Consider the following 21,904-nt stretch of genomic DNA (forward strand, 5'->3'; position numbering starts at 1 on the left):
TCAGTATTTAATTAGTTTTTTTTTTTTAAAAAAAAGGGAGAGGGATGGGGGATTAATTATTAGGGAAGAATATATATATATCCTATACCATACGGTTTGCACATGTATAGTTGTATCTTTAATTTTGTAGAAGACAGAATTTTCAGATAGCATGCCTTTTTTCACACTTGCATGACAAAGAACATCTACCAATATTCTCTTATGAGCTACTACTGAAAGAACTGGAATCCTGACTTCCTAAGGCTGTTGGAAATTCCACCATGGAAAAACATATGGGAAAATTTGTTTAGTTTACTCCTGCAGATTCTATAATGTATCAGAATCAGTGGGCAAGGATGCAGATATGGCACAACTGCTGCTTTTTTAAAGATAGTATTTGCAAACTGTGAAATGTGTCCTGTCTTGGACATTATACAACATTTTTTTATTGATGTGAACATGTTGCTTTTTACATTTATCATCTAGGTTGTGCGCAGTTTGAAACCTCCATATATTAGACTTCCAAAAGCATGTATATTCTATTTTTCTGGAATCTATAATTGCTGATTTCCCCCATCCATCCCACCCCTTGCCAAACAATAAATGTTGGCAGGATGGTCTCCAGATTTCAGAAAGGGGGAATGGAATGTCTATGACTGTTCGTCTACAACTGGACTGGGAAAGGCATGCCCTGTTTGCCGTTTTAACCAAATATTGGTTAAATATTTCTCCTTATCAAATAAGTAACCAAGTATATAACCAAATCTGAAAAATCATATATATCAAGTTGTTATCAGAAATGTTGCTATAGATTACCATCAGTTATCAAAAATGGATACCTGAAAAAAGATACAGATGAAGTTCTAACAACAACTACTGAAGCATCAATGACAAACATTCAACACCACACTTGAAACCACAAGTGTAATTGATACTGGAGATAAAGCAGTGTGGGGCACCATGGAACAGAGTACCCACCTCAATCACCCACTCTGCCATAACCATAACTGAGAGATTCAATTCCTTCTCCTGATAAAGTTTGAAGAGAATTGTACATTCGGCCTGTGAAATGCTTTCCCTGATAAAGATAACTACTTTGATTGTCTGATGATTAATATTATTAATATTACCAATTTCTTTTGCTTAAAGGAATCCTGTCAAGTCATTAGTGATCTGATAATTACTCGCTCATCTCGGCTATGGTTATTTAGCCTTGCCTGGCCTGTTGTTGATTCTAGTTCAATCGGTTACATAATGCACATTCTATTGTTCAACATATTTGTTAATAAATACGTTTTCCTCTTGTTACTGTGGAATTTGTTAGTTTTGCTCTTGTAATCCGGTTGCTTGGAACTGGTATCAAACACCATCATAAATGCAGTAGTTATTGATGAAATTACATATGCACCATCCCTAGGCCATTTTTATGGCCCACAATTCTCCTTGTTGGGGGGGGGGGGGATGGCCAAAAAGGAGAAAGGCCATTTCGGGAGGAAGAGCAATTCTCCTCTCTGAAGCAAGGCAAAGAGGCTTGCTTTAGTAGGGTAGGGTTTTCCTGGCATGTTTTTCAAAATCAAAAGACAGGGACCAGAGAACCCCTGGAAAACAAATTGGTCCTGAAATCAACACAACATACAACAGAAGATACTTTCTGCTAGGGAGAACACTGTGTGCAAACTTGAAAGTCACAGCCAGCCAAACCATAATTCATTCAGCATTTGTAACTAGAAACCTTTCTCATCGTGCATCATTTGCATCACTTTCACCAAGTATATGATGCATGATATGATGTCAGTCTACTTCTAAACTCTGTGAAAATGTTGCCTGTGCTTGAGAAAAGCTTTATTGAGGACTCAGTATGAAAGTATGTAAAGATGCCAAATAGTCACATGGCAAGGCGAACACCATGCTTGCTAATCCATATAAAGAAAAGAATCATTTTCTGGTATGCTTTTCCAAAGAGAGCCAGCAGGGAGTAGTGGTTTGAGCGTTGGACTACAATTCTGGAGACCAGGGTCCGAATCCCCACTCAGCCATGGAAACACATTGGGTGATCTTGAGCAAGTTACACTCTCTCAGCCTCATAAGATGGCAAAGGCTGGAAACATTTTGTCATGAAAATCCCATTACAGGTGTGCCTTATGATCATCAAAATTTGGAAATGACTTGAAAGTACCCAATAATTCGAAAGAGATTTTGCTGGATAAGCATCAAGTAGTTGCTTGGCCATTTTAGTGCAGGGGAAATCATTTCTACTTCTTTCTGCAATGTAAAAAATCTCTTCTCCTGAAGCTGCAAATAGCATTCCAAAAGTAGAATGCTATCAGTAATTTCTTACAGATGTTCCTGTCTATGTACCTTTCTCTCTCTGGCTCTTAGAACTCATATATATGCCACTGTTCTTGTGTCCATTAAAAACCCTTCCTATCTTGTTGCTGCTATCAATGCCATGGATTCTGGATTTCCTGAAGAGAAATTATTCTTCTAACAGCAAGCAAAGATCCTATTTTATATTTCAGAAGGTTGAGAAAGCAGTGGTCTATGCTTCTTATGAATTCCCTCTTCAGGTTGCCCATCTTGGCTACAGGAATATATACTTGAAGGTACCTGTTGAACTCCATCTCTGATAGTAACAACTGCAAATCTGATTGCAAGTTTAGTCATTTAGCTGCACCACCAAGGTAATTAAGTCTAGAAGACCAAGCGGTAAGTGACATCTGCAGGACTAGCAGCCTTTGACCACTTGTAGCATATGCTGCACAAAGGTACACATAAAACACTCTGAACATGTCAGACAGATTTCCATCAGGATCCACGAGTCTAATTTCACAAAAGAAGGAGATGTTCATTTCTCTATCATATTAATACACTGTTCTGTTCAGTCTCTTCAGTATGTGTGAACTGCTGCTCCAACTGGCATATACACCCAATATTGTACAAACTTGATTTTTGTTGACTTTGGATGGGATAGACTGATTCCATTGTTGAGCATTATTGCCTAATATAGATCACAGCATAAGTATTTTCTTCCCACAAGAAGATCCATGATTCAGGGCAGAATACAGACTGCAGAACTTTTACCCATCACAATGCATTCCATTGATAAGTTTAATGGAGTAATCCAGCCGCCATTAACACAGATCATTTTCTTATGCTACACTTCTCTTTCTGAAAAAGTTATTAGTGTCAGTGTTTCTTAGATAGAATTGTCATCAGCAGAAATCCACCGTGCAGTGAAACAGAGAGGGGATTTTGTCCGATTATTGGTCTAAATAGCACCGGTCAAATGTATACTGTAACTCTTCTTACTCAAATTCACTTTGCGTTGCCTTCCAATGTCATTAGAAGGGACAAAATGAAAATGTAGAAAATATAGTTGCAAACGAGAACATCCTAACATGGGCAAAGCTCTTAACAAAATCAATAAGCGCTTCATGTTGAACTATTGGCAATGGTAGGATGCAGTGAGCAATAAACTCAGTCAAAATACAATTCAGCCTTGAAGCTTGTGCACTAATTGGTGAATACTTCTGTGTCAGTGCTAAACGTGTCTCTTCAAGGAACCCAGCATGTTTTCCTTTCCATGTGACAGTAGAGAAAAGCAATTTTTAAATATTGGTATTTCCCTTTCTCTGCTAGACAGCAGAAACAGGATGAATTCTAATCTGTCCATATAAACACCATGGATGTTGCAGCACACCCATGTTCATCCTCCTTCCTTTACTGGGCAATATCTCTGCATACTGAGCAAACAAAAACAGACTTTTCCTCCTCTTCATGAGAGCAGTTAACACCATATACAAGAGGTCTATCATCTTCTTAATTCACATCTCTGGCTGACTGGAACTGCACAAATGAAGTAATGTCCCCATCCTATCTTCCAGAGTAGGATGAAGTGACAATGGACTGTCACATAAAGTACAAGCTTGCACATTATCCTGTTGGTGTCGTCCATCTCTTTAATAGGATTCCATGTAATAGGATCACATGCCTTTCTTGGGGCAAGGAACACATACTAGTGGATATTTGGGGCTTACACTCATAAGATCACCATCACTGCTTTTTGGCTAATCTATATCAATTTTATCATCCATCTTAAAGTAATGATGTAAATATCATTTGTATAATACGATGACTGATATTCTTCATCCAGACATAAACTTGCTTGAGCTTTCATTTCAATTGCAGCCTCCTCTGCAGAGAGTTTCATCATTCCTGTCCTTATCATGTACATCAAAAGAAGTAATGACTGCAGTTCTGCTGTTGTTTCTTGAACCAATACTTGAAAGAGAGAAGTTTGACTGCCTCAGCAGAACAACAGAACCACCATAATCCTGGACAGTTATCGCTCCCTTCACAGTTAGATGCTGTGTTTTTCATTGTGCACATGACTGCTAAGACAGCCTTCGTCTCTTCTTCTTCCAAATATGTCTGCATAGCTTCTTCCTTGGAGAATGTCTATATTTTCTTTTGCTTAAGTGTTAGAGTAAGACATTTCCCTGTATTTTGCAGCTTCAAGTAAATGTTGCCTTGAGTGTCTGTGGAGAAAGAAATTATGCTATAAGTTTTGCAGGAATACCAATGTATACAGTGAAATTTAAATCTGTTTCCAATCCATGGAGGTTCATGAACAGATATAGTGGCAGCATAAAAAGATCTGTACATGCATATATTTCTTCTGAACCATATTCTACCAAACAAAGTACTAATGTATGCATTTTTAAGCTACAGTTGGCCTTCATTTTCATGGGGAATCCGTTCCAGACCCCCCCACCACCATGTAAACGGAGGTTTGCATGTATTCAAGCCCCATAGACTTGAATGGGGCATGTCCCTGTGGGTGTGGCCTGGGCGTGCGTGCCACTGAAGATCACAGAGGGTGTCCCTCCACGGATATTCAAGGGTGTGGGTCTCAGATCCACGACTTAGGAGGGGCGACTGCATTTTGTTGATGAACACATTTTAACCCAATTTCCCATGGTTCCAATAGAAAATATATTGAATTTAAAACATCCACATTTTATCAGCTTTATCAGTCATCCCATGTCCTGAACATAGCAGTAGTGCTAGTATAGGCATGGAGAAAGCTGGCAACGGTTGATACTTGAGTAGCTGCTCTAAACTGTATTTAACACAACAGTGGTATGGAGCAAGCTAAGAGTGCTGCAGAGTGCCAATGGGCATGCAGAAATAGACTCCATGAGTTTCTGCTATGGACACTGCAAACAAAGTAGATAAAAATGCCAGGCAGTGTAGACAGCAAATAGTACAGGCAACAAGTTGATCAGCAACAGGCACCTTGTAGCCTGCATTATGATATATGAGTTACATAATTAATTGAACACTTCTTATATTATTGTGTTAAATGGTACTCTTTTATGTGGAATAGGATGTTGATCAAGCAGCAGGCAAAGAGATATACACACAATGATGTAAAATACCTTATGAATGCTACCAAAGCATGGAAAGCTTGGATCTAGAAATTCTGATGTATTAAGGACCAGAATTACTGCCAATCTAGTATCCTTCACTTCAAGATATATTGTATTGTGTTATTGGTTTTATCTATTTTATGATGCGTTTGTAACTGGTTTTAAATTTTGTGTACACCACTTTGATCTCTTGGAAAAGCGGTATAAAAATAAAATTTATTATTATTATTATTATTATTATTATTATTATTATTATTATTATTATTATGAAACCTATCACAGTTATAATTATAGCCTGGATTGCAACTGGGAAGGGAAGTCAAGGGGAAAAAAACATACACCTCTGTTTCTTATTTCAATAGGTCACAGTCCACCCAGGTAACAATAACCTAAAGTTGAACCCCTAGGCTCAAATTCAATTGGTGATTCCAACCAACTACAGCAGATTCACACAATCAGTGAAAGTTACATAGCTACTGTCTTACCTAATAAATCAGGGCCCCACTGATTTACTAGGTCTGCTGTAATAGAATAGGCCTGTATGAGTCAGAAAAGAATTAAACACCTATTTTCTTAGGTTTATGAAACAGATACTAAGGCAGGTGATCTCAGAACAATAACATTACTTTTTGTTCTGAGAGACTGGTTCATTAACAAGTCTGGCTATGTCCTTTTCTGGACAGGGATAGACTAGTCACAGTAGTTCATGCAGTAATAACTTCCCATTTAGAGTAATGCAGTGCCCTTCATGTCAGGTTGCCTTTGAAGACAGTTTCAAAACGTCAGCTAGTGCAAAATGCAGCAACTAGATTGTTATGGAGATTGTTATGGAGATTGTCTCTATTACTATTAAATAAATAACTGTTCAATAAGACTTACCTTACAACAGGGTGGTGAAGGATCCAGTATTTCCAGGCAGTCCAATACCAGTATTAATCTTGTTTTCTTCTAAAATGATTACTGGCATTGGAAACATGAAGAATTTTCCAAACTAGGAAATGTACCAGCCCTGGCACTTGCGTGTCATATGTGCACACATACACCTGTATAAGTCTTCAATGAGGTAAACAACACTACAGTACTTCTATTATATTTGAGGTGTCTTGCTGGACAGAACCCAATGACAAAGATGGCAAGAAAAAAAATTCTGGTTTGCTACATTTCACCTCTCTCCTTCACTGGTTAACTTTAAAAAAAAAAGAAGAAGCATGTTTTGTGTCTGTTTGTGTATGTCAGGGGTGAGCAACTGTGTAAGACTAGGGGGACATATTAGACCTCTAGGAGATCATAGAGAGCTGCACCCCTAGCCCTACGGGGGGAAAAACAACACACATCTTTTTGGGGGCCCCAATGGTGCCATGTTTTAGGGCCATTTTGAACCTCTAGTGGATAATTTAAGGCAAAAAACATTTTTGTTTTGCAAAATTTTGTTTTGACTGTGTGTGGGGAGGGGGGGTAGAGCTGCAAATGTGAAGGAAATGCCTTCCACACCCCAAGAAATCATTTTGGGCATTATGGAGCAAAAATTAGGGCTATAGAAACAACCCTGGGGAATGCATTTTGGCCATCCCCAATGAACACATTCAAAAAAGGATACAGATTAAAATACACATTGCACAAATAATGACGAGAGAAGAGAAAGAGACACAGAGACAGAGTGAGAAAGTGAAATGCATAAGAGTACAAAAGTAGAAGCTAAAAGAGAGACACATGTACGCAGAAAAATGGGGGAAATAGTAAGAATAGTATGTACATTTCTTTTGATTTATGTATTTTGGAATACTTTACATATCACCTAATTGTCAATAAGAATATGAGTAATTCATGGATCAACAAAAAGAGCATGTAAGACTTGGCCACATGAAAGGTATGGCAACTATAATACGTAGTAATGAAGGACTTTTTAACTTGAACAACCCCTAATTTTAGGTGATCGGCCCCAAGGGCTGGCAACAAATTCCATTTTCATTATTCAGTTTCACTGCAATCTCCGTTTCCTAAAGGAGAGACGGCTACATTTTTCAGGCCCTTCCTTAATTTACACAAATCAACTGACCTGTTGTGGTGACAATCTTCTGCACGAGAACACCAGCTCGTTGCAAATAATTGATGGGGAAGTTGATAGCAGGGTTGGAAACAGAAGCAGATCCCATACTGCCCAAGGGAACATGGCGAGGCATCATAGGAATAGGGGTAGACTGAACAGGCCGTACACTTGCCACTGGCCTGTCCTCACCTTTGAAGCTTGGTCGCCTGGAGACACAATAGACAAGGAGTGAATCCATAAAGATCCAAAGGACTTCAGCCATCAGCAGGATCATCCATTCCATGCCTATCCCTTACCCCACAAAATAATATAAAGATTTGGAAAAGACCATTAAGGCCATATAACCCAACCCTCAGGTCAATGCAGGATGTAACTACAGTTGTCCAGCCTCTGCTTTAAAAATTCCACCCTGGTTTTGATATTCCAGAAGGAGAAAACAGGTGCTTTACGAGAGAAGTGATTCCAGATTACAAAATGATTTGATGATTTACAACTAATGCACCAATTTTATATTTGTATATTGAAGCACCAATATGTAATTCCACCACTTCTGGAGCTACTGTGTACAGGTTTATGCTACATAATACACCAAATAGAAATTCTGTCAATTGATTCCAAGTAATCTGTCAGGAAAGCAATATTTAAAGAAACAACATTCTGAAGCATCTGAGATGAGTGACTCACATTACTATGTAATATACATGCTGGCATATCTACGTAGCCATCTCAACTTTAAGGGTTCATTCATACATCAGAGCAGGATTCTACACAACACACTTAGAAAAAAAATCAAAGAAAACAAATAGGTTTTCCATCATCTCCAATTACTCACAGCTTCTAGGAAGCACAAATACCCTTCGTCACCTGACCTATTTTCTAAGAGCTAGGAATTCTGGCCAGTTAGTGGCATTAAGTGAGAAGTACAGATTGCTCACCTGTAATGGTGTTTATTCGAATGGTCATCTGCAAATTCACACAAATGGATTATTCTGCGCCTGCGCAGGAACGCTTGGAAACTTCTGGAATCTCTGGGCAAAAGTTAGTTTGCAACCTTTTGCAACTTTTTGGCGGTAGCTCCGCCCATCCCATATATAGCCCCTAATGGTCCCGCTCTTCTCCAGTTCTAAATGAGCCGCGCAAATGCAACAGCAAGCTAGCAAAGGGAGCAGGACACTGAGGGGAGGGCGGGCGGGATTTGTGTGAATTCACAGATGACCACTCGAAGAAACACCATTATAGGTGAGCAACCTGTACTTCTTCTTCATGGTCTCTGCGAATCACACAAATGGGTTTAGACTGATGAGCTTAGGTCAGTGGAGAAGGGAGTGTCATGACACAGGTTGTAAAGTTCAAACAATTGAATTTATTAATCACAATAAAGTTATGCATATCAAGTGCACTTGTTATTGTCATTTGTCAACATGTAAACAGACCATATGCAATGCAAAGGCCAACTCAAGAACTGTCAGTTGCACCTGCAAGTGAAAGTTGTAAGAAACAACACTTAGTCAATATAAACCAGAAAGCAACACTGCCCTCCCAAAGGCTGCATCTTGCCTGGCTCTGATGTCCAGCCTGTAATGTTTAATGAAAGTCAGAGGCTGGGACCAGACAGCAGCTTTGCAAACATCCTCCAAAGCAATCCCAGTCAAAAAGGCGGAGGATGCCGCTAACGCCCGTGTTGCATGGGCCGAAACCCAAACTGGAAGAGGTCTACCTGACAGTTCATAGCAGAGGTGGATGGCATTGGCCACGCATTTTGAAAACCTCTGCATAGTCACAGGTAGTCCCTTTTTGGCCTCCGAGTAGCTCACAAACAGCCGCTCAGAGCACCTCGAACCTGAGGTTCTGTCCAGATAGAAGGTCAGCACCCTTTGAACGTCCAAAGCATGCAGCTGGCATTCGATGTTGGTGGTCGTGTTCAGGGCCAGGGTCAGCAACACAATGTCCTGGTTCATGTGGAAGGCCAACACCACCTTAGGCAGGAAAGCAATATCGGTATGGAGGACAACCTTGTCTCTGTGAAAATGAAGATAAGGCTGGTCCACCCGTAAGGCACACAGTTTGCTCGCCCGGCAAGCGGAGGTGATGGCCACAAGGTGATGGCCCAGGTCAGCAATCTCAAGTCTATGGTGGCCATGGGTTCAAATGGCTTGGATGCACAAGGTCTAAACTCCACGGCGGTATTGGTACCAAGAATGGAGGATGAAGATTGTTAAATCCCCTGAGAAACCTCTTTACTAGAAGGTCCTTGAAAAGAGAGGGTCTGGCCTCGAAATGGTAGTGGGAGCAGATGGCTGAGAGGTAGCACTTGACAGAAGTCAAGCAGAGTCCAGCGTCTGCTAGGGATATCAGGAATTCCAAGATTGTCGGTACCGACGCTCAGGATGGAGAGATGATCTTGTCCAGAAGAAAAGCAAGGAACTTGTCCCATTTGTACTGGTAAGACTTCTGTGTTGAAGGCTTCTGGGACACCAGAATAACATTTTTGATGGAGTCTAGTAAAGATGTTAAGACGAGATCCTCCATGCCACCAATGGGAGGGTATCCATGTCGGGATGGAGAACAAGACCTTCGTGTAGAGACAGAAGGTCGGGACGGAACTACAGCCTGAGATAAGTCTCCTGAGAGAGAAGCAGTAGAGGAGTGAACCAGGACTGTCTCGGCCACCATGGAGTGATCAGGATCGCGTCGGAGTGGTCCGATGTCATCTTTGCCACTACCTTCATGATGAGTGGGAAGGGAGGAAACACATAAATCAGCCCTTCTGTCCACTTGAATTGGAAGGCATCCCCTAGTGAACCTGGAGCACAGGTCTGAGAGCAGAAGCTTGCACACTGTGTGTTGAGAGGTGAGGCAAAGAGGTCGATCGTTGGTTGTCCCCACAACTGAAAGAGAAGGATGACTGTGTTGGGATGGAGAAGCCATTCGTGGCACGGGCTGGGAGACCTGCTGAGCTTATCTGCCAGTTCGTTTTCTTTTCCCGGCAGGTGTATGCACTGGAGAAGGATCTTGTGGTTGATGCACCAGTCCCAGATTCTGAGTGTGATTTCCAGCAAGGTCCAGGATTTCGTGCCGCCCTGTTTGTTGAGGTAGTACATGACAGTGGTGTTGTCCATCAGTAAAAGTACTACCCTGCAGGAAAGGAATGATTGAAAGGCTCTGAGCCCCTTTCCCACCGCCAGCATCTCTAGTATGTTGATGTAAAGCTGGCTTTCTGTCGTTGTCCATATGTCTTTGATGGTGACGTTCAAGGTGTGGGCTCCCCAACCTTGAAGAGAGGCATCTGTTGTGAGAGTGATGTCTGGCTGCGAGGGCAAAAAGGGCATCCCGATGCACATGTTGTAGGATTGAAGCCACCACCGTAGAGATCTTTGAACTGGTCTCGGAATGGTGAGCATCTTGGAGGGAGAGTCCCACATGGGATCGAACACAAAGAAATCAAGATTGAAACGGTCTCAAACAAAGTCTCGCCCATGGGGTGACAGTGAAGTATTTGGAAAAAAGCAATATCGAGTCTGAGAGGGATCTACGGGTTCGATAGCGCCTTTTGTTAAGAGTGTGCGCACTTTGTCGAGAAGGGTGTCCGAGGGGACAGTGGAGAGAATAGCTCTAGTGGGCAGAAGCTCTTCAAACTCGAGGGCATAACCCTTACAAACAATGTCTAGGACCCAGGAGTCGGAGGTGATAGAAGCCCAGGTGTTAAAGTATGGCTTTAATCTATCACCAAATATGGTGCCGGAGTGCGTGGGAACACGTCAATATTTTTTCTTGCCTCGAGTGTCCTTCTTCTTATAGACTTGTTAGTATCTAGGCTGAGAAGGTTGTCAGCGATCAGACGAGGCAGAAGAAGACTGGGAAGGCTGACGCTGAGTAGGTCTGTCCTGAGCCTGGTACAGACGCTCCTGCTGTTGGTATGGCCTGTGTTGGTTTGGAGGATACCAATGGCATTGCGATCCATATCTCCAATGCAGTGACCATGCCATGGATGAAGGCATGCCATGCTTCCTTGTTGCTTTCTTCATCTTGTAGCAAAAATTTAATTTGTAATCAGTCTCTTGATTAAACAGCCCAGAGTTGTCGAAGAGCATGACCTCTATGGCCGATCTGGCCTGCGGGGTTAGGTCAGAGGAGCGAAGCCAAGCATAGCGTCTGAGGGCAATGGATCCAAAAAGAATCTTGGAGGCACAGTCAGTGGTGTGCCTAGCTGAAATGATTTATTGTTCTCACACTAGATGAGCTTCATTACAGAGGGCAGAAATTAGCCTTTTCCTGTCCTCAGGAAGCTCACTGATAACAGTATTAATCTTTTCCATCAGTAGTTGAATGTAGGTCCCCATGCATGCAGCATAGCTGGCAATTTTCATGTCCAGTACTGCAGAGACTTAAAATTTCTTGGCCAAACTGTCTATCTTCCTGCTCTCCTTGTCCACAGGAGAAGAAGAAGGATGAGGAGAGAAGGTTGTCTGCGAACCTTCATCAATGGCTGAATTTGGCTTCGGATGTTAAAAAAGCCAAGCCGACCCAGACGGCGTCACCCAATAGAGGTTTTCTATCTTGCATGACATGGACGCAATTGTGGCAGGAGTGTTCCAAGATCTCTTGGCAATCTTTTCCAATGATGGAAGGTAAGCCAGAGACGGAGGAGCTGGAGCACAGCCATGGATCCGACACTCTATGGGATTGAGCGCGTCATCATCGGTCTGGGAGACCTCTAGGCCCAGGGCAGATGCCATCCGGATGATTCTGTCGGAAAACGATCTGATGTGGGAGAAGGAGCATCAGGCTCAATAAATTCCTGAGGAGATAGTGATCTGTCATCCTCGAAGTTGGGAGTAGGCGAGCGTGACCGAGAACGGGACCTCACACATCGTCGGTCCAGAGAGCCTTCAGGATCAGGCAAGACATCTCTAGGAGGAGTCAAGTGTCTCCACTGAGGTGCTTCAGCGCATGTCGGGATGGTATCCCTCTGCATCTGTGGCAGGGGCGTCACTCTGGTCAGGCCCAGCAGGTTACGACGGAGGTGCGTGGCATCAATGGGCAAGAAGTACTCCCTGATTTGATGGTCGTAGACAAGATCTGGGTAGAGGTCAAAAAGATCACGGTCAGGTTGCTCGTGAGCTTGGGTCTCATCAGCTTCCATACTGAGCGTGGCCCAGTCTCTACATGGAGGAGAACGGGACCGAGACCTATCCTGTTGAGTGAGGATAGAGAGATCAGGATCTCGAATCTCCCCTTCGGATTCGGAGCTCTGGTCAAGGCTGACAATCTGGAGATTGTCATCCTTCAAAGTAAGGTGGCTCAACAGAAGTACTCGTGGTTCCAAAGGCGGAACGGACACCAAAGCGCTGTCGGGGTCACAGTAGTCGTGGACACCGAATCAGGTGGAGGGGCCAACACAGTGCAGGAAGAGCTCTTACGACAGGATTTCACCAGTGGAGCGGCAGATCTAGCCCGTCTATGGTGTTCTTGCTCGGCGAGAGCTGTTTTGGAGGACTTTTGTCTGTCTCCATGCTTCCTCTTAGAGGACTTTGCAGCGCGCCCACTAAGATCCTTCCCTGATCTTAGGGATTTTTCCTTGGGGGTAATGAAGAGGATGGCCTGGAGGAGGACTCCATATGAGAGGCCGAAGTAGAGGCCAGAGAAGGTTGGAGGGCCTTTTCATAAAGGGAGGCCTTCAACTTCTGATTTCTGTTTTTCAAGGCCTGTGTGGCCATGGCCTTACAATGGGGGCAATCCCTCAGAATTTGGGTCTCCCCTAAACAAAGGATACATTTATCATGTCCGTCTGAAGTTAGGATTTTAACCCTGCACTTGGTGCATCTTTTAAAAGAGGCCATGGGCAAAAAGAATGGTCAAGAGTACCGTGGTTGAGCCGTCGAGTGATAATAAAGTCCTTAGGATAGTCTGTGAGAGTGGTCAAGAACGATTCCATTGGTCAAAGGTTCAGAGATTTCAGGCAAAAAGCCCAACAGCAAGGTATAACCAAGCTAGCAAAGTTCCTCAAGCTGCTAAGCGCGGCAGAATGAAGGAACTGGAGAAGAGCGGGACCGTTAGGGGCTATATATGGGATGGGCAGAGCTACTGCCAAAAAGTTACAAAAGGTTGCAAACTAATTTTTGCCCAGAGATTCTAGAAGTTTCCGAGCATTCCTGCGCAGGCACAGAATAACCCATTTGTGTGATTCGCAGAGACCACGAAGAAGAAACCCATATATCAAGATAGACCACTCCTATTCAGTGTCAAAGAAACAAATAAAGTACCCACCAGTTTCTCTGACTGAAGGCAGGTATACTTGTGAGACTCTGGTCAGTGGCTGGGTAATACTGAGCATAGGATGGACGGGTGTAAGGGACGGATGCACGTTTTTCTTCCTCGTAGCTCTTCTTGGCAGCTTTCTTTTCTGCCTTGGTGAGCTTGTGCTCTTTACGGTCAATTAGCAGTGACTCATGCTGAAAAGGCTCCTGCGGTTAGAAAACAGGGAGGAAGTATCATTTTAGGCACATTCCTTTACTAAAGGTACCTCAAGAAGACAGCAGGCTGCTAAAACAACATAGCAAATCCATCTTCTCCTCCTTTAAATTATACCAGTAATTCATCAATGCTCACATGAAACTTTTGGTGAACTTTAGGTGTTATTTTATGTATATAGCCTTTAAGTGGCCCTCAATATATTAGAAGCACTTCTGGATAATTTTTTCAAAAACTGGGAATTTGCAAATCAGCAGCCTATTTTTAATGTAAAGCATCAAAACAGGAGGAGTGTTATTGACAAAAAGGTTTGGTCAAAGAATATTGGAATATTAAAGGCTGCTATGAATCTCTTTGCATTCAGTGAAAAAAGAATCCTGAAAGATACGGTCCATATTCTTAGTAGTGGCGGGTTACAGACCGCCCATTTGGGGCGGTCTGTACCCGCCCCTTTCCCCGGTGTATCAGGGCCTCAGCTGTTAGAACGGCAGCCGCTGAGGCCCTGATCCGCCGCTTTTCAGGCTGCAGGGAAGCGGCAAAAGGCCGCTTCCCCGCAGCCTGAAAAGGGGTATCCTTGGGGCTTCAAGCCCCAAGGACACCCCGCTTGGCCCCTTTCTCCCTTGCTTCACTGGGCGCAGCCGTCTGAAGGCTGTGCCCAGCGAGGCAAAGCGGCGCCGCAAACCAGGAAGGAGCTCCGAAACAGAGCTCCTTCCTGGTCCGCAGAAAGGGCGCACTAAGTGCCCTGGCGCGGACCGACGTCACGTCCGCGCCACCCCGTATAGAGGCGGCGCGGTCGTGACGTCGTCATGGCGGCCCCCTCAGTCCATACTAGGGTTAGGGGTGTGTGGAAGCACCGCACCTTCCTAACCCTAGTACGGACTGACTCCGTACTTTAATGGCGGTGTGTAACCCGCCAAAGTGAGGGTTTTGTTGCAACAGCACATACCTACAAAAATGACTGTTGTCAATAGTTGTTGAGGACACTCAAGACATTCCCAAGTGGTCATGAGAGCAAGTAACTATTTTTCCTATATAAATAGTAGCAGCTTTGTAATGAAGAACATGGACAGTGAGTGTTCCATAGCACTACATTTGGTAATGTATTTATATTATGAAATACGGAACTTAGTACACACAACCTTGGATCTCCCCTTGGCAAGATTCTTGTTCTTTCAGGCTGTTATTCAAACTACAGCTGTCAATCAGAAGCAGTGTAAAGCAATAAATATCAGGTACAGGCTTTGTTTCAGATAGGAGACAAACTGTCCCAAAACTAAATTTACTGCAGTTTAGAGTACTGTTACTGCAGTAGGTATCATGTCTGGAACATACTTTATGCTCATGTATACATTTTACAGCCAAGACACAGAATAAAAATGGGTTCCCCCCCTCCTTCTTCCCAACCTTGGTGATGAGATGAGGGTATTTGAGACAGGCCAGCTGTAAAACAGATTCTTTAATCTTGGTGGAACTGAATGAAAGCTGGGCAGGTTCAGGCTCCTCTTCCACAAAGTGCAGCAAATTTTCCACCTCCCTTCGGGTAAAGTTCAACACAGGATTCAAGTCATCCACAACTCGATCTATAGAAAATATATACCGATCAGAAAAGAGGAAGAATGGCTATTCCTGCTGCAAATGCACCTCTAAATACACTTCTTGAACTGTGACATTAGCAATGGAGTGCACTTATGTGTTAACACCCAGAAAAAGCAAAGGGGTGGGGGAAGAACCAGAAGTTTAAGCTGAAGCAGACAGCAACAAGGAGCCAACTAGAAGGCAGGGTGACCTGGTAAAGGGCAGGGGAGGAATTGGCCTACCTGACATCCCTTGCTTGGAGATCTGACGGTCATAAATTTTCTTTTCCAGGGTGAAATCAGAAACTAATCGATAGATGTGACAAGGCTTCTTCTGTCCATAACGATACACCCGACAGACTGCTTGAGCATCATGGCATGGATTCCAAGAAGCATCAAATACAACCACTCTGTTTGCACCGATTAGGTTTACACCCAAACATCCAGCTCTAAAAGAATTTTTTAAATGGAACATAACTTTTTAATAAAAGTTTGCCAATACTTTACAAGCTATTCTATTACAACCATGAACCACAGATTGAGTGCTGCTGTTTTTGCTTAACTCCTAGTATAAATTAATCCAATGTTAACAGTCCCAGTTGAAGACAGTGAACATGGAATTTTTAGCTCAGACCATCATGGGTTTCTAAACATTTTTAGAGTAGTCATTTCAAGTTATACTTGAGTTTTTCAGAGATGAGTACCTAACTGTTCATTATAGTCTATCCCATACGCTACTCCATCTCAATTTTATGCTTTTAGCAATTGGTCAATTTACCGTGTGGAAAGAAGGAAGAGAGAAACAGAAGTATTGGTGGGATCATTGAACTGATTGATCAGACGCTCTCTTTCTGAGGCTGAAGTACTGCCATCCAGACCTATCAAACAGGAAATATATATGCATTGTTTAAACACCTTTAGCCATTAACATGTAGCAAAATAAAACAGTCATGCCATTTTAAGAGAATGTATTTTTGCAACATTAGGTATTTAAACAGAATAAATTAGTCTGAAGACAAAGATAAAAACATACTGAGCCATGGGAAACTGAAGTAGAGAAGCTGGAGAAAATCACTGTGAAATGGAGGGATATGTTAAGCCATCACAGTAAAAAAGAACAAGTAGTCTAGTGGCACCTTAAAGACTAAAATGCTTTATTTAGCATAAGGTTTCAAGAAATGCAGATCATTTTCTCAGATACAATGAATGTTGCTCTGTGGTTAATTATTTATTGAAAAATGGATACGTCTCAGGAAGACCATCTCAACAAGAAAGAATCAGTATCCTAGACACAGCAGACATATGTCATACTTACGATAATAATTCACATTTCGGACCCAGTTATGGACTCCTTGTGCATCCAAGCCTGGGGGGGAAGGCACTGGTCTCTTTGCCAAGAAATCTTCAATGACAGACAATGTGGAGAGACTTTGACTGCAAAAAAAGAAAAAGGAAAAAAAAGGCTCTACTCAGATGGACAAGGAAAAGAACAAAAAACCCAGTACCATTTTGAAAACAGAGAAGTCTAGATGTTGCTCATACCCTAAGAGGAAGTGACATAGACACAGTATCCTACACATCATTTAATATAACTCTCAAGATGCACCGTATGCATGAGGCACTGGCAACAATCCAAAAGGCATTGGAGTTATTAGGAAATGGTTGCAAATCAAAAATATGGAGGGTGAATCATGTTATCACATATTTAACTAAATGACAGAAATAGGAGAGAAACATCCACACTATCAACTGAAGAAAAGACAACAAACAATGGCTTCACATTACATAGAGGCTCAGTTTGTTTAAGTACAGTGGGCCCTTGGTATCAGCTGGGATTTGGTTCCAGCCTCATACTCAAGTCACACTGTATACAATAGTGCAATAAAATGATTCCCCTTATTAAAAATGACAAAATCAAGGTTTGGTATTGGATTATATATATATATATATATATATATATATATATATATATCTTAAAGCCATGTATGGTGAAATCTCTGGATGCAGAATCCATGGATAAGGAGAAGTGACTGTATTTCCTTCTTAAACATATGCCCCACTTTCTGGGTAAAGTCTTCAGAAGTACAAAATATCACAACAATATTGAAATAATTTTACAGAACAAGAAGATACCAGAAATGCAAATCCTAGCTACCATAAGTCCAGAAGGGCAGGTGTTTTCCAAAGAAGAACTATTTATCCTTTTATGAAAGTTAAACTGGCCAGGTAGGTTTCCATCAATAGAGTTTCACAAATGGGTTGTTCAATGATCCTGTTCTGTTGAGAAGTGCATTCACAGTGCCTTGTAAGAGGATATCTTACTCAGGAACAAATATCAACCAAAGCAGTGGTCCTTTAAGGGTAGGAACAATATTATTCCTTTGTCAGGCTCCCATTAGAAACCTTTTCTAGAACTGCTGTAGTTTCTGAGAAGCCTTGAAAGTTTTAGGACTGCCAAAAAGACATCTATTCCAAGTTGAGAAATGAAAATTCAATTAAGAATTTCATTCCCTGAAGAAGTATTTCTTAAATAGTTTCAATTCTGAGCCAATGGCATTAATTTATTTACTCTGCTTTACATTTCCCTACAGCATAGTCAAAATGCACAGAACTGTAATTGCCTCCTACCTGAAAACCAATATTTTGTCTCCAAGTTTCACACTTTCTTCCACAAGATGAAACAGCAATACCATCTTCGGTGAGTTCTGCAAGACTCCTGTCTGGTAATCACAAAGGATGTCTTTAGCCTGTGGATAAAACAGGACACTCAATACAAGAACAGAAGTACTTGTGGCTACATCACAGTTCCCAAATGTACTATTCTGTAGCTCCACAGGTTCAACCCTCTTTCTTCTCAAACAAGACCAGAAACAGGATAATGGGCTTAAGTCAATCCAGTAGGTCATGTTTAAAGAGGGCACCCTTCATTCAGAAAAAAATCCTTCACATAAAATAATTCCAGATCCTCTCATAAATGCTAGCATTTCTTTGCATGCCACAATGTCAAGAGCCTCTTTACAAGAGAGAAAGGGACAAAGGACAAGAATACTGCCACACAGAGGGGCTTCCTATAAGACAATTTTCTTCCACAGATGAATTCTCTAGGTGGGAAGAAGAACATATACTACCATGTGTGATGTCAGATATCCGTGCTTGTTTGCAAGTCTATAGACTGAATGTGCTGATACAGTGGCTCCCTATTACCTGAATTTTCAGAAAAACTAACAGTTTACATGAGTGATTGTCTACTTGCACACAACAGGAATTCTGCTTCTCCTCATTCCTCCTTCAGCCTCCCTCCTTTAACTGTTCAGAGAGCCTCTACCTTGGGGAGCAGACTTGTAGGGCATCCAGAAGACAGAAGGGGAGAAGGAAAACTGCCAATATTCTCTGTTTTGTTGACATAAGAAAACCACAGATACAACACATACACCTAGCAGTGTGTAGGCTGCTGCAAAATAAAAGGAAGAAGCAATCCCTGGCTGGTCTTCGGTACTCACCCACTCGTATGTTACAACCTGATTAGCTCTCTCCTGAAAGGGATTGAAGCCAATGCCCTGGATGAATTTGCTGTTGGTAGCCTCTCCAACAGGTGATGCCACAGCATTGTTCTCAGTTTTTACTTTCATTCCCTGTGTCTGGCAGCGTGAATTGGTACCAGCTGTGCCAAGGTCATCCACATCCAGGTCCTGCTCATTTGCCAAATTTTCCTTCTGCAGTGCTTCATACAGTACATCTGGATGATTCCAGATCTGAAAGAGGATGGTAGCTTACTCCAATAATTCAAAATTTCATTTATTAAACATCTTTTTTCTCTCTCCTGAGAGTAGTGTTGTTATTTATCTACCGGGGGGGGGGGGGACCCGCATGTGGTTCCCAAGCAGTCAAAACATTTTTTCAAAAGGATGTTCAAAAAATTGTTTGGCCCGTTATGCCACCCAAATGACATCCAAAAGATGTGGTGGGCATTTCCACCAGGTTTAGAGTCCCTCAAGTTTCCAAAATGCCATCTAGGCATGCTCCTATGTCCTCTAAAGGCCATTTGGGGGCATTTTCTTTTGGCAGGATCAGGTGTGGTGGGATGCAGCCTCCTAATCTTCCATGGTTGCCCACCTCTAATCTACAACTTTTTCATAGTTGCACTATGCAAAGGACCAAATGTGTCAAGCAGTAATTTCCAAACGAGCAACTATATTACTGTAAAAAACAACATCTTTAAAATGGCATCTTAAAAATTAACAAGATGGGCTGTAATCCAGAGAAAAATATGCTTTAAACATTTGTTCAACTTTGATGTACTACAAGACACATTACCCAAGTCTATAGATGAATCAACATCACCAAACAGTTTGTGATCTATTTAATGAGTGCATGGACAGGGGTGAGGACATTAAGAGGAAAAGAAAGTCAAATAACAATGTTTTTATTTGAAAATTTGTTGAATCTTTAAAAAAAATCTCTCTTGCAAGAATAGTGCATGTGTGTTTGTTAACATCTTCTCATGTCACTAATAATTCTGTGGGCATGTACAAAGTAGTGGAATAGAATTCAAATACATAGTTGTGTTAGTATGGAAAATCAGTATGCCAAGGGATCTTGCTGCACCTTAGAGACTAACTGAACGATATTAGTTGGTAGCACAAGCTTTCATAGGCTCCAGATTACTTCCTAAAATGCATTTAACCAAATGCATCTGAGGAAGTAGGCTCAAGTCTACAGAAGCCCATGCTACCAGGTACTGGAATAAAAACACTCCAAACCAAATTACAGGCCAAACTGGTAAAATCAATTCAGGAAATGGATAATACTTCTTAACAGGAGCATAACAAAACTGCTCTTGTGCTCTACATAACCATCATTAAGACAAAACACAATATACTACACAAGAGAAACAGAACGTAATCAAAGGTATAACACTAATAACTTCACATAGGTGTTCTGACCTTTCCACACAATTTGTAGAGAATTTTTTTATTGTAATTAATTATATTTTAAATGTGTTTTAGCTGTTTTAATCATGGTTTTAAAAATATAGTGTGAGGTATAAATCCAATAAATAAGTAAACAGATAATAAAACCTGCTCCTTGCTTATTTATACGTACCTTACAACAGACACAGAAAGCTTTCAGTGGGTTTAGTCCTAGCCAACCACTATTGCCTGCATCACGAAACCGGTTCATGAACTCAGTGTAAAGAGCCCTTTGGATCTTTGACAAACGCACTAAAATAACATGTTCTTCCTTTGATGGAAGTTGAATTTTCAGCACATTATGCCCTCGCCTGCAGAAGCAACATAGAAAAGGTCAGGAGAGGGACTCCTCACTGTCTAGAGCCTCTACAACGGACTTTAGGGCAAAACATTGTTTTCCTGTTCTGTTAAGAACTGAGAAAACATAGGTCACTTTAATTTACTTAAGGTTATTAACAGAACTATTGACAAGTTTACAAGAATGAGCTTTACACAATTTGACAATGCTTTACCCTAGCAGATAACAAGACATCTGTCAGTTTGTTGTTAACCAAACAGAATTTAGCTTCCAGCCACAAGACAAGGTGTTGGTTATTACTTTTAAAGCCTTACATGGCTCGGGCCCGAGTTACTTGCGGGAACACCTCTCCCTACATAATCTGCCCCGCACACTTAGAACATCCGGGAAGAATTTGTTCGAATATCATAACACTTGATTAACCACAACTTCCCACAGAGCATTTACTGCCGCAGCCCCTAATTGTGAAATAGTCTGCTGAAGAGATCCGTCTTATTACCACCTTAGAAGCCTTTAAGAAGGCACTTAAGACGGATCTCGTCTGGCAGGCTTATCCTCCGGATTTAGTATAAGAGACTATGCTTAAGGCTCCACCCTGATTATGATTGTATAAATATTTAATGATTGGATATTTTAAGGAACTAATAGGAATGTGTTATTCAGTATTAGTATTTTATAGATTGCTTCTTTCTTATACATGAGATCAACTTATAGTCAAGTATATATGGTAACTTGCAGTAATTACAATATATCTGCATAGCCCCCAATGCAAAATGTTACAAAAATACATGACTATTCACAATATGGTGCTAGGTTTAATCAAACATATATCAGAATGATAATGTTAAAGATGACATTTGTGGGCTGGACACTGCATCATCTCACACAACCTGAAACGGAACTCCTAAGACTTAGTTTTCAACTCATAAGATGAATTAATCAGTCTGACAAGTCACCTAGGGAAATAATAGTTATCCCTTAAAGCTTGTGTGTGTTTAACTGCAGAGCAGTTGTTGTTGTTGTTGTTGTTTTTAAAAAAACAAAGTTAATATTTTTAATAATGTATTTGTAAACAGAGCCCTATTTCTGTGACACAGTGAATAAAGTGGCTTCCAGCACACCCAGAACAGTTT

The 21,904-nt window shown here is 41.6% G+C and overlaps 1 protein-coding gene across 4 annotated transcripts in view; it reads right to left on the reverse strand.

The window, feature by feature from the left end:
- Nucleotides 1-21,904, reverse strand: part of RAD54L2 (RAD54 like 2) — a 103,064-nt gene that overhangs the window by 11,170 nt on the left and 69,990 nt on the right. For all 4 annotated transcript variants that reach the window (XM_089525011.1, XM_089524981.1, XM_089525000.1 and 1 more), the window contains 9 exons: nucleotides 20,607-20,784; nucleotides 19,004-19,255; nucleotides 18,132-18,250; nucleotides 16,819-16,937; nucleotides 16,282-16,381; nucleotides 15,747-15,952; nucleotides 15,334-15,509; nucleotides 13,726-13,922; nucleotides 7,468-7,664 (listed from right to left, as the gene is read on the reverse strand). In XM_089525011.1, coding sequence (XP_089381137.1) covers nucleotides 7,468-7,664; nucleotides 13,726-13,922; nucleotides 15,334-15,509; nucleotides 15,747-15,952; nucleotides 16,282-16,381; nucleotides 16,819-16,937; nucleotides 18,132-18,250; nucleotides 19,004-19,255; nucleotides 20,607-20,784 — 1,544 coding nt within the window. The remainder of the gene's footprint in view (nucleotides 1-7,467; nucleotides 7,665-13,725; nucleotides 13,923-15,333; nucleotides 15,510-15,746; nucleotides 15,953-16,281; nucleotides 16,382-16,818; nucleotides 16,938-18,131; nucleotides 18,251-19,003; nucleotides 19,256-20,606; nucleotides 20,785-21,904) is intronic.

This window comes from Sceloporus occidentalis, unplaced genomic scaffold (assembly GCF_023333645.1).
Source record: "Sceloporus occidentalis isolate IW3139 unplaced genomic scaffold, rSceOcc1.0.p SCAF_1, whole genome shotgun sequence".
NCBI lineage: Eukaryota > Metazoa > Chordata > Lepidosauria > Squamata > Phrynosomatidae > Sceloporus > Sceloporus occidentalis.